The 15,698-nt window shown below is 38.3% G+C and overlaps 1 protein-coding gene across 12 annotated transcripts in view; it reads left to right on the forward strand.

The window, feature by feature from the left end:
* SLIT3 (slit guidance ligand 3) overlaps window positions 1-15,698 on the forward strand; it is a 512,565-nt gene that overhangs the window by 425,133 nt on the left and 71,734 nt on the right. For all 12 annotated transcript variants that reach the window (XM_080555212.1, XM_080555205.1, XM_080555208.1 and 9 more), the window contains 3 exons: window positions 1,476-1,547; window positions 5,578-5,741; window positions 10,207-10,331. In XM_080555212.1, the coding sequence (XP_080411338.1) occupies window positions 1,476-1,547; window positions 5,578-5,741; window positions 10,207-10,331 (361 nt within the window). The remainder of the gene's footprint in view (window positions 1-1,475; window positions 1,548-5,577; window positions 5,742-10,206; window positions 10,332-15,698) is intronic.

Raw genomic sequence — 15,698 nt, forward strand, 5'->3', positions numbered from 1 at the left:
AACATTGCTTACGCTCACATATCTCACAGCCCCACAGCAGATCTCAGGCTTCCAGGATACAGGATAAGGGGCATCTTCCCTTGGGGACCTCGGCTGTCCTCGTTGTGTGTTTGTTGGTGTAAGGCACTGTGTAAAGGTTAAATTCATAGGAGGTATAAGGCATCACAGAGATCCTGGTGAGGCTGAGAGTGGTGTTAGGGTGGAGAAAGGATGGAAAAAGAGATGCTTTTATTTTCATTTGGGGCTGTTTTATATTTCCATCCACCCAGATATTTGACTTTTTCAGCATTTCAAGCACCTTTACGGTCACAAAGCTCAAAAAGAAGATGCGATTGCTTTGTTTCATAAATCACCAGGTGAATTAGAAAATAAATGACTTGAGGGAAATTGCTGCTACAAACCTGATACACAGTGGGCTTCTGTTTTGCACCCTCCTCTGCCCCATCTAGAGCCCTTACAGTACTTGATGGACCTGGGAAAGTGGACATAAACACTACAGGATTTTGCTATAACTGAAGCAGCTCAGGGGAGAAGTGCAAAACAAAATAACATCGAATTATATCCTTTTCCTTTACAACTTCTCTATAAACTTGTGTTTGAGAAAGGGTTAGTGGGGTCCAATGGAATTGACTCTTAAGAGTCCTTTCTATCTGTTACTGTGTGAAGTATTAAGCTGGCAGGCAGTGACACAGAAGCTAGAAAAGTTACATAAATATTTTTCTCTATGCCATATTTTGCCAGATAGTTACCTAATGAGGCAGAGGATGCAGCAGATGAATAGTTTATTTTATTTATATGAAAAATAACATTTTATATGATTGTATATCTTCTCTGGTGCAATTTCTAGATAGTTTTTATGTAGTTGACACCTCCAACATCATGTCCCCTCCTGCAGGACGTCACACTCATTTGCTGCTGTATGTTGTTCAGGATTAACAATACCCTAAAACAAGTATTTTCACTGGTAACAGAAATTTATTCGTCAAACAGATTTTTAAAATACCACACAAAGAGTTATTTCCTACTGTAAGAATGGAAAACTAGAATGTGAAAGTGCAGATATATTTGCCTTCATGGACCCTTGCTCTCTCCTAGGGTCTCTCTGAAGTCAATATTTAATTTAACTCTCACATTTCTTATTTTCCCTCTTCTGTTTTCTTTGTGTTTTCAGCTAATGGGATTCTGTAAAAGAATTACAGGTCTGTATGTGAGGGTCTGCTTGTCATCAATACACTTTTAATAGCATAAATAGTATGTCACCTTTTTAATTTAAAACATTAGTCACCAACAATTCTGATTGTATCATTATTTTAAATGTCAACATCTAGAAGTAGCATGGAAGCTTGTGAGTTGTGAAGCTTGTAGAAACTCACAAAGAAGGAAAATTAAATATCATTCTTCAGCACTAATTCCCTCACTTTTGAGCAGCTGGCAATACCATGGTTTGATACATTCCTACTTCCCCCCTCTTCTAGGACGCTCCATGGAAATGATATTTCCAGTGTTCCCGAAGGTTCATTCAACGACCTGGTATCCCTGTCCCATCTGTAAGTACTTCTGTCTGGTTCATCAGTCTCAGATTTATAAAACAGTACAGATTATTGCAAATTTAAGATTGTATATCTCTTCTGTTTTTCCTGCTTACTTTCCGTATTCTGCTGTGGATATTCACAGTTCAAAGGAAATAAAATAAATACTAGAACCTGTTGTTATTAGTTACCAAAATATTTTCTTAAGGAAAACCAAATGAGCAAATGTGATGGTTTCCTCTTCTGAGCATTTTGTGTTTAATGCTTTCTTTCAGCATTTTCTATGTGAAATGCAGAGTGTGTTATGGTGTGAGAGGGAGACAGGAAACCTCCCACAAAGAACAAATATTAAGCAAATGTGAATTCTGTGTTTAATAAGTGTCATATGTTTTTCATACAGAAATGTTGTCAGTATATGAACTTGATGAATCGCTGCTTCAGACTATGTATTTTTAATCATAGCAAAATTGGTTATACTGCAGTATTAATTCTTCATAATTTTTAAAAAGTTACTAAAAGTTTCAGGTATTTCAAGAAATGACTGTCGTATTGGTGGGGATCCAGGATATTTTTAAAATGCAATGCAGTTAGTGAAAGAACTGTAAAGACAAATAGCTGCAATTCTTATAAAACAAAGTCTGTTAGTGCCAAAACAGCGAACAGAAAATCCTTGTTCACTGAAATAATGTGTGATATTGCACATTATAAGACAATAGATGTAAAGGAAAAGTAATTTTGCATGCCGTGTTTCTTGGTTACTGTCCTTAAGTAATCAAAAGGTTGTGTATGTCTTGGTTGTTTTGTGATATGATTAGTTTCACAAGTTTATATGGAGATTTCCTGCTGTAATGCTGCCCTCATGCATATGAGTTGACGATGGTATATACACACATCAAGACATAAAAATGGATGTGTGTGCATATGCACATTTAACATAGCTTTTATATCTCTGTTTCTGTCTTTGCAACCTTAAACATGCTCTCTGGAACACGTATCTGAACACAAAAGCACTGTTATCTGGAAAATATGCAAAATGTAAATGTTTTCTGGATAGCAAATATGTCCTTGGACTATGATTTCTGTGCAACACCTTTCTGCCTCATTTTTTTGTAGACAGTGAAGAATACAGATATCTCAGATTGGTACACACAAATCATATATGAACAACATAGGATATTTTAACTTCAACTGAGAAATAACCTTCTCTCAGTTTTAAGCTTACACTTTCATATCTAAGTCAAAGAAAATATTTGTCTTGCACAGAATATACTTCATCATCATGTTGCCAGCATAGTAAACTCATTTTTTGTTTTGTTTTGGAGTGAAACTCTGACAGAGCTGAAGTCCTGTATCTCCTTTTGGAAGTGCACCTTCCATACTGGGAATTTGGCTTCTGAGGGTATTTTTAGAACACAAGAGATAAACATATCATGCCCCATTTGTTTGGATTTTCCTCAGGGTTCACTTTAAATGAAGTGCAGACACAATTTTCCTGGGTAAACTGTTCACCTTAGGGAGTGATAAAAACCCCTTTGGCCCAATACAGTCACCGCAGTCTATCTGTTTAGATGTATGTGCTGCCAGAAATGTAAAATATACAAAGCTCAAATGAACAGTAATAAATAGGATCCATAAAATAAATAAGACCTGTCTGGGGTGTAATTTGCAATGCTGAACAATTGAATTTTACAGTACAGTTGTGGTCTCCAGTTTCTTAAAGGGGATGCAGCGTGATCATCTGAAGGTTTTAGCAAACACAATGATCTTGCTGGTTTTTAAGCTCTTCACAAGCCAGAAAAAACTGGGCTGATTCAAACACAGTCATACGTAATTGAAAATAAATTCATTTTGTGTTGCCCTAATACATAGATCTTTGATAAGAAAGCATGTGCTTTAAGTAAATTTGAAAATGGTACAAGAGGTTGCTACTCATCAAACTCATAACTCAGGGGGAACAAAACTTTGTGTTGAATTTGCAAGCTCTGCATGGCTTTGGGTAGGATAGATGTTAGGGCTGGAGGAAGCTGACTACCAAGGTGCTGAGCAGTATGATCAGCCTTCTGCTTCAGTACAATTTACAGGGGTCAAATGAACTACCAGAATTGCAAAGAAATATGTTTCTAGTATAGACAAAACTACTGTTTTTAGTCAAGTCTTTTATAACAGATTTAAAATGGCTTGCATTTGGAGGAACAAAACTGACGTCTATATACTTTAATCACTTTTTCCAGCATTGTTTAAAGCTTAGGAGAAGATACTCACTGAATTTCCTTTACATTGTAAATATATTGTCCGACTGTAGCTGGTCAGTTTAATTGTCCTTATTCTAAGAGTTACCTAAAAAATATATTAATTTAAAAAAAAAAAAAAAGGCTTAACAGAAATATCTGCAACATGTTTTGGAAGTGCTGCTGGTGGTACTTCATTATAGCAGAAGATATTTGTACCTTCTTGAAATTGTTTGCTATAATGGACAAAGAAATAGAATGTTAGAGCACATGAATGAAAATACAAGAATTCACAGTAGTTCCTAGAAATGGGGAAATGGGGGGGGGGGGGGGAAAGAAGGGGAAACAAAAAAAAACCACAGAAAGATACAGAGATATGTGTTATAATTTCTGTAGTTATACAACAGTGTCATCGGTAATCGGTAATCATTTCTAGTGACTATGGGGCAACTTCATTTCCAATGGACTTTATGAAGATTAATTAGCATGGGTAACTGGCCTTCCGTTGTCCTCCCACTCCCATTTTATATATTGCAGTTCCTCAATGCTAAAGTTAATTTCTGGGTCCAAATTTCACTGCTGCATTTTGTTTGACCTTGGACAAGTGAGCCGGTTGATCACAGTTACAGGGTTAAAAAGTCAACTGAATAGTTTTTTTTCTATTGTAAGCAATGGATTTACAGAAGGAGTGGATGGATATTTTTTAATGCTGTGCTGCAGTACACATATAATTTTGATGAATGAGCTCTAGACGGGATTTGAACCTATGAACCCTCATTATGAATCTGTCTAGGGCACAGTGGGTTCATTAGTCACTCCGATAGAAATGTATCAACAAATTTACTTAGATTTCTGTTGTAATATCCTGTCTGATATTTTTATTTGAAAGAAGATTGAGTTTAAAATATCATCTGAAAAATAGTTTTCAACATATGTAGTGATCTCTTCCCTATTTGTAACTATTTGGTTAATTTTCTTCCCATTGCGGTTGAGGTGTTGCACAGCTATAGCCTTACATTTACGTTCAGCAAAATAAATACAGATATCCAGCATGCATTCCTTTACACTTCCAAAAGTTAATTGTTTATAGACTTACTTTTCTGAAGTCTGAGCTTTGTCTATATTTGAATCATTGCCTAAAAACACACTTTTTAATGAGGAAAAAGAAAGAGTCAAGACGGCACCTGAATTTAGGGTAAAAAGTTTTTTGGTTTTTGTGTGTTTTTTTTTTTCCACAGATAGATCTGCATTAATAATGAAAAAGTTAGGTGAATTATAATTACACTATTTGAATGCATCTACTTCAACCATGTGACCTCATTCAAGGGATGGGTTAACCTTCAAATGTGTTTTCAAAGCTGTAAACAAACTTTATACCAGGTTGCAGTTTTGAAAATAGGGGTATCCTTTTAGTGCATGATTCATCCAGTGAGGCAACATTAACGTGAGTCATTAGATCCAAACTAAATAACACAATTCACTGTTAGAATATGCTCACCATGGCCAAAGACTTGAATTTTCCAGGTTGGTTTATTTTGTTTAATGAAAGCAATGTATGTCTGTTGACATTCCTGAAGCACAAATGTTTGGTTGTTAGGTATTTATGCAACCTCTGTAACTAATGATGGGAAGAAAAGGAGCAGGAATACTGGAGGAGATAATTCTAGAAGACTTTCTGAATATTCAGAAGATTTTTTTTTCCCACATTTTGAAATAAAGCTTTCCTATATGAAAGTAAAATGTGCCTTAATGAGATTCAGGGATGTTATCGTTGCTTGCAAGCCAAAATAACTGCTGTTAATTTTTTTATATACTACTAGGGCTCTAGGTACCAACCCTTTGCACTGTGATTGCAACCTCCGCTGGCTTTCTGAGTGGGTGAAAGCAGGGTACAAAGAGCCGGGAATAGCGCGCTGCAGTGGGCCCGACACCATGGTGGACAGGCTGCTGCTCACAACGCCGACTCACCACTTCCAGTGCAAAGGTAGGAGCAAGCTTGGAGACTGTTCTTTCCTATTGCTTTTCTTCATCTGCACCATTTTCTTTCTATACTCTTGCAAGCTGGTTTAAAGTGAGAATAGGAGGAGTTGGATTTGGCTTTCATTTTCTGAACATCAGATTGTATTCAAGTTGCATTTTCAAGTGTTCTACCACAAAGTGCAGTTACCTCTACCACTGGAATGAGAAACAGCAGACCTCAGAAGAATTAGAATTCATTAAGTTTGCGCCAGATTATGTAATAGCAAGTTAGCATATAGGATGTTGTTATAATTTAGTTGAGCAAATAAATTGTTTTTGGCCTTCTACCCACCCCAGATAACTTTGGTAAAATAAGAGTTATTTTAAAATATAGTTATCTAGTTATTTTTTACGTATTCTTGAAAACCAATAAACTGAGAATTCTTGTGGAAAACAGATATTTACCAACATTACATTTTTATTTGAAGATCCACAAACAACTTCATGCCCTCATCAACTCTGTATCAGAAACTATGTGTTAAGGAACATCTTTCATGTCTGAATATAGTCTGCATTCAGGAAAGGATTGAGGTGCAGCTGTTAACAATTAGGTACAGTCATGGACAGGAATATGCTACACTAGAGAGCAGTCAGACAAAAGATACAGAGCACATCTTCTTGTGGATAAAGTAAGTAGTATGTTGTTGAATGTAGCTTAGGTTATACCCATATATTCTTATTGGAAAAGGAGTTTTGGAGGTTTGCTCAGATTGCCAGTAAGTATATGCAGATCATAGAATCAGAGAATATCCCGAGTTGGAAGGGACCCACAAGGATCATCAAGTCCAATTCCTGGCTTCACAAAGGACCACCCAAAAATCAGACTGTGTGAGAGCATTGTCCCAATGCTTCATGAGCTCCGACAGGCCCGGGCCATGACAACTGCCCTGAGGAGCCTGTCTCAGGGCCCGACCACCTCTGGGTGCAGAACCTTTCCCTAGCACCCAGCCTGACCCTCCCCTGTCCCAGCTCCATGCCGTTCCCTCGGGTCCTGTCGCTGTCCCCAGAGAGCAGAGCTCAGCGCCTGCCCCTCTGCTCCCCTCGTGAGGGAGCTGCAGGCCGCCATGAGGCCTCCCTTCAGCTGGAGATAGAGCTATATTTATAGTAGAAAAGATGGATCAGTAGTCTGTTTTGAAAATGAGGGCAGAAAGTCTGTTTTTATGTCTCTCTCAGTGCCATGAACACTTACAATACTGCTTGGCAGCATGATTTTACAGAGGCTGAGATTAAACTGCTGAACAAACAAATGATGGTGTTGAGGTAGGTTTAGAGCACAAGTTTCCAAGCCTGAGGTGAATTTTATGGCCTTTCAAATATATTTTTAATAACTGTAACCTTATAATTTAATGGCTTTGAAATGTCAGTCTCAAAACTATCAGAACTTTGACTATAGTTATCAGAACTACAGATGTTATAGTAGTCTCAAATGTGAAGTGCTAATATTCCCTAAATACTAAAAATACTGAAGAATTCATTTGTTCACAGTAAGTGAAATAAGGAAAGTGATCATTCTTATGTATTAAACAGGGTCTGAAAATTAATCCATGAGGAGAAGCCAGATGACTTTTTGTTTTGAAGCTGTTTTGTATCAATAACTAAGCTCACTTTCAAAACTAAACAAGCATCTCTCAGTCAAGAGTTAAGTAAGCCTGTGATTCTGACTATTGAAAAAAAGTGTATGTTTTTATGTAGGTATCAGTTAGGTCCACTAGGAAGCTGGTGGGCTTTCTGTTGTCCTAGCTGTCCCTGTGGCTGTCTTTATCTGAATGGAAAAGGAGAAAAGCATTGATTCAAAGTCTTTGGGCAAGCAGAAGTTGTTGATGGTCTGAACAAGCATCAGTACACTCCAAGAAGCTCCAGACCCTAGTAAAATTCACCCTTTCTCATCACAACGTATATATATTGAAAAACAGTGCATGATCCGGTAATCTAATAGTAACTGAACCCAATTCCCATGTGCACATTTAAAATCCAGTGCATTGTGCTGTTTCACCAGGACATCAGTGATACTCTTTAATGGCAAAGTGACAGAATTTTTTACCATGCCAAGCGCAGGTTTACCTTTGGGATGGAGCCACCTGCGTGGCCTGTGGCAGGGAGCGTTGTGGCTGTGCCATGAGCCTGTGGCAGCAGAACGACACTGTCTGTGGGATGACACAGTGACCAGGGATATGTCACTACTTCTGCTTGTGTAGGTTCAACCCTTTCTCCAGTATTGCTCGCACAGAGCTCAGGGTGTGCTGAAGTGCCCCCTGCCCCAAAAAAGCCTGGATCATTGCTACAGATGTCAGCTCACGCTGAGCTCAGGACCTTGGGATGCTTGTATAAAGGTTGTGCAGATATCCTCTGTGGCCTCCCGGAACTTTTACAATTAAAAAAAAAAAATAGTAGTTTAACTTACTCTTGTTAAAATTATGTTTTTAGTGTGTGTCTGAGCAGAAGGTTACGTCTCAGCGGAGCCAAGAAAATAAAAGTATGTAATGTGCAAGTCATGCAAACTCAGATCTGCTTTTTATTAAATTGCCCTCCTAGTTATGCAGTAGAGGAAAGGAATGTGCTGGACTGAGGGCATTTTGCTGTATGGATTTATAAATCAAATCCCCATGGGCCAACTAATGAACTACTTAAGTGCTAGGAACTAACGCTGTTCTTATTAGCTCCTACATTGATTAGCTTTGATCTGTGCCATAGGAATAAATGGAAAATGTGTTTGTATATTATAAAATAAATAATTAATTTTGGTTTTGTGACCTCAAAATCAAATAGAAGAGCAGCACTGCTGTATGTCTTGTGAGCTTGCCAAGCAGCCACCTTTGCCTGTTCTGAGAGGAGCAAGCGAAAGCAGCTCAGATGTGTTGCACTCCACCCCTGCCAGTGCCAGAAATTCAAATGTTATTTCCTCTTGCCATCCTAACTCTAAGTTAAAAACCTGTCTGGTATTTAGACAGACAGAAAACCCAAAGGTAGGAGAGGAAACAACAGTCTTTCATTTAATTTTTTGGATTTGTTACTTCTTGTGTATTTTTCATCATTATTGTGTGTCTCATTCTGCAATCAACTGTGCTGCACTTGTCAGCCATGTTAACACTACCATCAGTACAGGATCAGGATAAAGCCTTTATATTGTAAGCACTTTTCAGCTCAGATTCCTTGGTACCTGTTTCCGTGATGTTCTTTATCCCCTGCTGGTGCTGTGCAAGTATTCAAAGTTAATAATGAGGGTTTATATCTCATAGAGGACGCTCCAGAGTAAATTCTTGACTACAAGGGATCTTTCATCTCTAGTTTTTGTAACACTCTACAGCTCCACCTGCTCTCTAGTATGAGCTATTCTTCACTTTCAGGATGTATCACAATTTATTCTTGTTTATCATGTATCATTCAGTAACAAAAGGTCAGTTCCCACTTCTGATCATCACAGTATCAATTTTAAGATATTTTAAAATGCATTACCTTAAAAATGAGATAAAAATATTTTAGATTCATTACTGCTTGATATAATTTAGGACTTTTTGAAGTGTTATGCTTTAATTTTTACATGTAAAAGCTGTCAATGCATTAATATTTGAAATTTGGCCACTTCACAATCACCATTTTCTTAATTGTCAATAGAGTTGTCTTAATTAGCTTTCTATAATGTCTCAATAGTTAAATACTGATTGATTCAATACATGAAATATACTTGGTATTGATTTTGGTTTTGTTCTGTTTCTTACTTACCCACAAATTTCACTACTTTTCTGTATGGGTCATGTTCAATAATGTCATTTATTAAATGCTCTTTAAATACAGATGTGCATATTTACCTGCATATATTTACATATTTGCATGTTTATCTTTGTTACATTTTGCCAAGATATCTGAATGTTGATGGTCTTTCGTCTGGGCAGAACAGGAGGAAAATAAGTTTTAAACTCTGGTAAAAACTAAGGATGGTAGAACACTTTGCACCTAAACATTCCCATAAGCCTCTAACTAAATCTTTCTTACGCATGTTTTTCATTTCTGGTGTTGCATCTGCACTTTCATTCTTGTTACCAGCCATAGAAATGTCATGTTATAGTTCCCACGGGGTTGCTGTTGCAGAATTTCCAGCACTGAGAGAAGGACAAATTGCTATAAGCCATATATAAGTATATCTATATATAAGCCCATTCTCTGGAGATCCCAACATACTTTTTTCAGAGCTGATGTTCGCATGTGCAGCAGAATATAAGCATCACTGAGACTTGCCCAGCACTTGATTTAAGTACTTAAAATCTCCATAATCCCTGGGAATCCCTCAGTGTTGTGTAAAGTTGCACCAACAGCATGTGCATTTTTGCCAACACAGGGTAAATACTGCATTAAGAAAAAAATGTATATGAGAGTACAGGAAGTATTAATTTCATAATGCAGTTCTCTATTAATACACTGTTTTGCCTTTCCAGAGCCAGTAGATATCAGTGTTGTGTCCAAGTGTAACCCCTGCCTTTCCAATCCGTGTAAGAACAATGGGACATGCAACAATGATCCAGTGGAGTTTTATCAATGCACTTGCCCTTTTGGCTTCAAGGTATGCCTACAAATGAACTACATGAAAAACAATAAAGTATTCTCCATCCCTTCTGTTTTCTTAATTGTTGTACCATGAGAAGTCAATTTTACAGGCAGCTGAGCTCAACAGATCACTTCCTCAAGCAGATTGTATGTGACCTTTCAACTGTGCTCTATTGCAAAATTTTATCCTGTGTAATAGGAAAGGTATTTCTTTCCCTCTGTGCCATGACTATACAGATGCGTCCTGAGCAATATGCTCTCGTTGACCCTGCTTTGAGGAGGGGGGCTGGACTAGGTGATTTCCAGAGGTTGCATCCAACCTTACGCATTCTCTGATTCTGTGATATAGACATAGACATCTATATGAAATGGCGAGTTGATTTTATCTTCGTTTTCATTTCTTTTCTTCTGCCAACATCAAGATAACAATTTCATAGGCTGCCATGCCAAAGGAAAGGCAGTTCAGATGAGAATTAAGTACCTGTCTCTTCTACTGTCACAGAATGTGCTACCTGCTAGCTTTCATCCATCTCACATAGACTGATTAGCAAAAAGGTGATAATTGATAACCACTAGCTCAGCTGTCTCTGACTTCTGAGTACTGTCTGTAGAGTGATCTGAAAATGAAATTCTGTAGATGCTAAGTGTTGTGAGCATGAAATAGCAGTTTCTAGATAACAGATTGGAAAATTGGAAAATTGTGTCATTGAGTAATGTAATTTCTTCATTAGTGATGTGTAAATCCCTTGGTAAATATTGCATCATTAGAGCTTAAGGCTACCAAGACTTTTTTTCAGAGTTGATATAACTGGAAACCTAGCTCAGTAGTCAGTAGCTGAGGGATCAAAATATAAGTAATAAATGAGGCATATGATCTGTTCACAGGCTGGTGGAGAGGATGTTAGGACCGAAGAAGAAGTAGGTTGCATCTTGTAAACTGTGATTTTATTTGCCTCATTGGATATTTCTTACAGAGTCTTGGTCAGTTAAAGCAGATGCTCATAAAACAGAGTAATGAGAGCTATAGACAAAAAAAAAGTCATAGCCAGACATACATATGGAACGTAAGCACAAATATCCATGTCTTACATTCCAAATAGGATTTAGGAATTAGTTGGAGAAGATGATATCACCATTTCGCTTCTGTATTTACCTGGGGTACATCCCAGATGGTAAGAGAGTAATTGTGGTGGATCCCTGAAAGATTGGAAGAGGGAAGATGTAAAGCTCATTGCTGTTTCACCCTTGTGCCCCCTTACTCAGGAATAATACAGGAATAATAGCAATTCTCTTAAATCATTGAAAATCATTGAAAATCATTGGTAATTTCCTCTCATTAAAAGTCCTTCTACCTATTGATTTATCAACCTGAAACTTCCAGGATGTTAAAAGACCCCATTGTCAAAAATGCATTCTACTGAAACTAACTTCTTGGTAACTACTGATTTGTCTTTATGACAAGGGAAGCTGTGTCTATTTATCTCCTCAGGTTAATAGACTAATGGTCATTTTAATTTGATATTTAACATAATCTAGACTGAATTTTTCATATGGGTTTGGGTGACTGTTAGGATAACCTCAAAAGTAAAAGCTTTCTGAACTAGCAGGAAAATACATAAATCTTTGTACGTCTTTCTCTATAAGGCACGCATGCTGGAACAGATATCCAGGTTATATTCAGAGTAGAAATACGTTAGTTATTGAGCATATCTTTCTTTTGCCTTTTATTTTCTTTTTTTACAATATTCATATATCAGATGCATTTATACTACTAGAAGACATGTTTACAAAGGGAGAATAATCAAGAATAATCAACAATAATCCTCTAGTTAGATTAGTACTCACTTTCGAATATATGTTAGACCTCAGTGTGCATCTTTTTACTTAGAAAGGTTTTGATAAACTCTTGAACTGACTCAGTTTAAATATCTCATAGGGCATCCAGACTTTCTGCTCTCTCACAAACTTTCTTAGGTAACATTCAGCGAATGCAAAACCCAAAACCACTTGTGTGCTTCTAAGCACCAAGATGTCATCCAAGCACGGCAAAGAGCAAACAGACCCAGGCATAGCACTTGAAGCAGAGTTTAAAAATACTGACTGGATAACAGTATGGGGAGAATTGGGGGAAATTTAATAAGAAAAAAAGAACTCTGCGTCTTTTACCACAGGTTTTTGAGTAAAAATGAAATTTGACAGGTCCAAATGCAAACCATATGAAAGGAGCACTCTATCTACCACGCAGTTCTCCACCAGAGATTCATGCTAATTCAATAACAATACCTTGCTTCCTTCTCACCAGCCAGCAGCAAACAACTCTATCCATCTGGAAGCCATTTCCCAGACCTTGATAAATTGCCCTAAATCTGCCCTCTCAGCATTTGTTTTTCCTTGTTTGATGTAGATTTTTTTAAATCCTGTGTAGAGGAGTGTATCAATAATGTGAAAAACCTGCTTTTTTTTTTTTTTTTCCCAAATGTAAGCTCATTCAAATGAGATAAAGTCTTTATAATGTTCCCTGGAAAGGGGTAGATAGTTACTGACCATTCTCTGGGGTTGCTATTGCTCAGCCTTCATAAAAAAAACAGTAGGCCAGCTAGCAGAAAGCTGCTTAAGTGACCAGTTGCCAGACTGGTGCTTGATGGAATCAGGAACTTCTGCCAATAACTCTGACAGCAAAAGTGTATAGTCTTATTTTTTATTATTGCATTGAAGATGGTTCGATCTCTTATTTTTTTGTGATCACAAAAATATTTTTCCTATTGAATGCATACTTAATGGGCTTTTAGCACTGTGTAATGCTGCTTATCATGGATTTGAGTAAACCGATGGGCCACCTGAGCTGAAAGGCCAGTGGGCCAGGTGGTTGTGTTTGATGAGGACAGAAATAATTGTTTGCTCACTTAGGAGTGGGGATGGCTAGGTGCTGATAGCTTATCCTTGCTGTAGCTGTTTCCTTAAGATGAGTGTTGAATGTGTTTGCTATAGGTAAGTCATGGTGGAAGCAGTTCTTTTGGGGTTCTTCTTTGGGGACGAAGCCCCAAAGACAGTGGGAGATGGTGTGAGAGTGCCACCTAAGGCAGCTGGAAAGCAGTGACACCAAGAGCTCCAGGGTGCCACCAACGCTGGCAAGAAATGTCTGGTAATGTTATGAAACTTGTGTTTTCATATAAAACACAGACATAGGTGTAATTATCCTGCAATTTTTTTTTCTTCTCCATAGCATTCTTTGAAAGATTATTTAAATAATATGTGTGGTTTAGATAGTGTCGTATGATTACAAGTAGAGAAATGAAGCTTTCTTCTGGTTTGAATACTGCTGGCCACCTGCACTCTGAGTGTGTATGTGTGCAGCTGGTGGCTGCTGAATAGATAACGGAACGGTACTGTGCTAATTCATTTATCCTACAGTGTGTGTAGTCCCATTGATACTGGAAAATCAAGTCTGGGGGTGTCAGAATTCAACAGAGCAATCAAACTTGCAATCGATAAGCCATTGAGAAAGGATTTACTTGAATAGCTACAGGAAAAACTAAAGTGAGTGAAACAAATGCTGTATTTTGCCACTACTCTATTCAGAAAATGTCCTTTGGGAAATACTTCTTTTTTTCTGATTTTTGTGTGTTTCATACTTTTTTCCTTAAAACTGAGGTAACAACAAACGAAGGAGAATTATTTTCATTCTCCAAAATACAGTTGTTTGGAGAACTGGGGAAAGAGAGTTAAAAATACTTCCGTGTTCTGTCTGAAATGAAAGAGCATTGCCAGCCTGGAATAGGAAATACATTACCTGCCCAGGCATTGCCACAGCCTCTTTGGCTGCTCAGATAAATGGGAGCCTGAGCTGTTGGGGTGCAGGTAAGTTTGTCATCTCCGGGTTCGGGTATTACCAACAGCTGTCTGAAATGGAAAGTGAAGATGAGTAGAATAAGTAATGCACGTGGTCCGCACTTTAGGCAACACATGCTGATGTGTCTGTCATGGAGTTGCTCTGTAAATTTTATCCAGTTCTCCTCATTTCCCTATTGAGTTCAGCCAGTGTCCTGACTTTTCTAGGAGCACTACAGTATCCTGAGGGTTCAAGCAATTTCACCAGTCATCCAGAATAACAAATACAATTGGAAAAATCCTGGGTAAAGCTCTTGGGCTTTGGAGAGACGGTATGCTTTGCAGCCAGGCTCTTGTGGTGGGAGGCATTATAGCGAAGCCAGAAGGATACTCAGTGAGGAAGCTGGCTCCAAACTTCTGCTAGGAATTTGGCTCTTCTTCACCCCTACCTCCTGCGCCAGGTTTTTGTCCCTGAAAGCAGGGTTAGAAGCAGAGAATCTCAGAGCAGAGGAGTGTCTGTGGGATATAGGAGATTCGTGTCTATCACGTGTTGTACACGGGTACAACTAATGTGCCCGCAGATGGATGTAGTGGAGCAGAAGCTGGGACTGCTCAGCACAGGCTTGACAGGCAGGATACATCGGTACAGACCCCACACCATTAGATGTACTCGGTGCTGCACTGACTATATCATTCACTCATGAGGGTGCACCAGGCCCTGCATTTGCTTGGAGCATGGGCAAACAAAGTTTGTTGCACTTGCATTTTACCCTGTTGATGTAATTCTATAGTGTTACATGAATAATCTGTTGGAGCCCTAGAATAATGGTTGTTTTAGGAATATTAACATAGAACAAGTTTTAAAATGTAGATATCATAGTGTTTGCTCATGTACAGCTATTCTGGTCAGCTCTGAGGCTGAGGCCATGCAATTGTTTTCCAGTGGGCCAGTTTCTGTTATGCTGATTTGGGAGGGGTTATAAGAGTCTAACCAAGTGTAGGGTTTGGCTACTGATGCATGCCAGCTGTAGGAGAGTCTGTGTCGGCTCTAGTTTGTTAGGCTAATCCTGTTTGGAAATGCAACTCCTTGCTTTTGTTTCTTTGGATCTGTTAACATACGCATTTAAGTCCCCGAATACATCACTCACTGCACCAATAAAACCATGAGTTGCAATTGCAGGAGGACAAAAAATTGGAAGGCACTCATAAGCCAGCCTGCCCTCATCCACGTGGGACGGGAGAGCAAACGTCTCTGCCTTCACATGTTACACAGTCCTGGCCTCTCTCCTTTCCCAGTGTCAGGGTTGGAAAGACAGCGGAATGTGAGCGCAATGCCAAGTTTTCACATGAAGAAATCAGCGCAGCAAAATGCTGCTTGTGTGAGGTGATTTTGCCTTGAACTCTCACTGTGATAATTTCTCTTGGAGTGTGTGTTTATGTGATCTGGGGTGTTTTACTTTGTGTTTGTTTGTTCTAACTGTACTTAAAATACTTATTAATGAGTGTTGAAGAAGCATTTTTCACTCTTAGTAAAATAATGCAGAAAGCCCTTAGG

This window comes from Anser brachyrhynchus (genome assembly GCF_964034855.1).
Source record: "Anser brachyrhynchus genome assembly, chromosome: 14".
NCBI lineage: Eukaryota > Metazoa > Chordata > Aves > Anseriformes > Anatidae > Anser > Anser brachyrhynchus.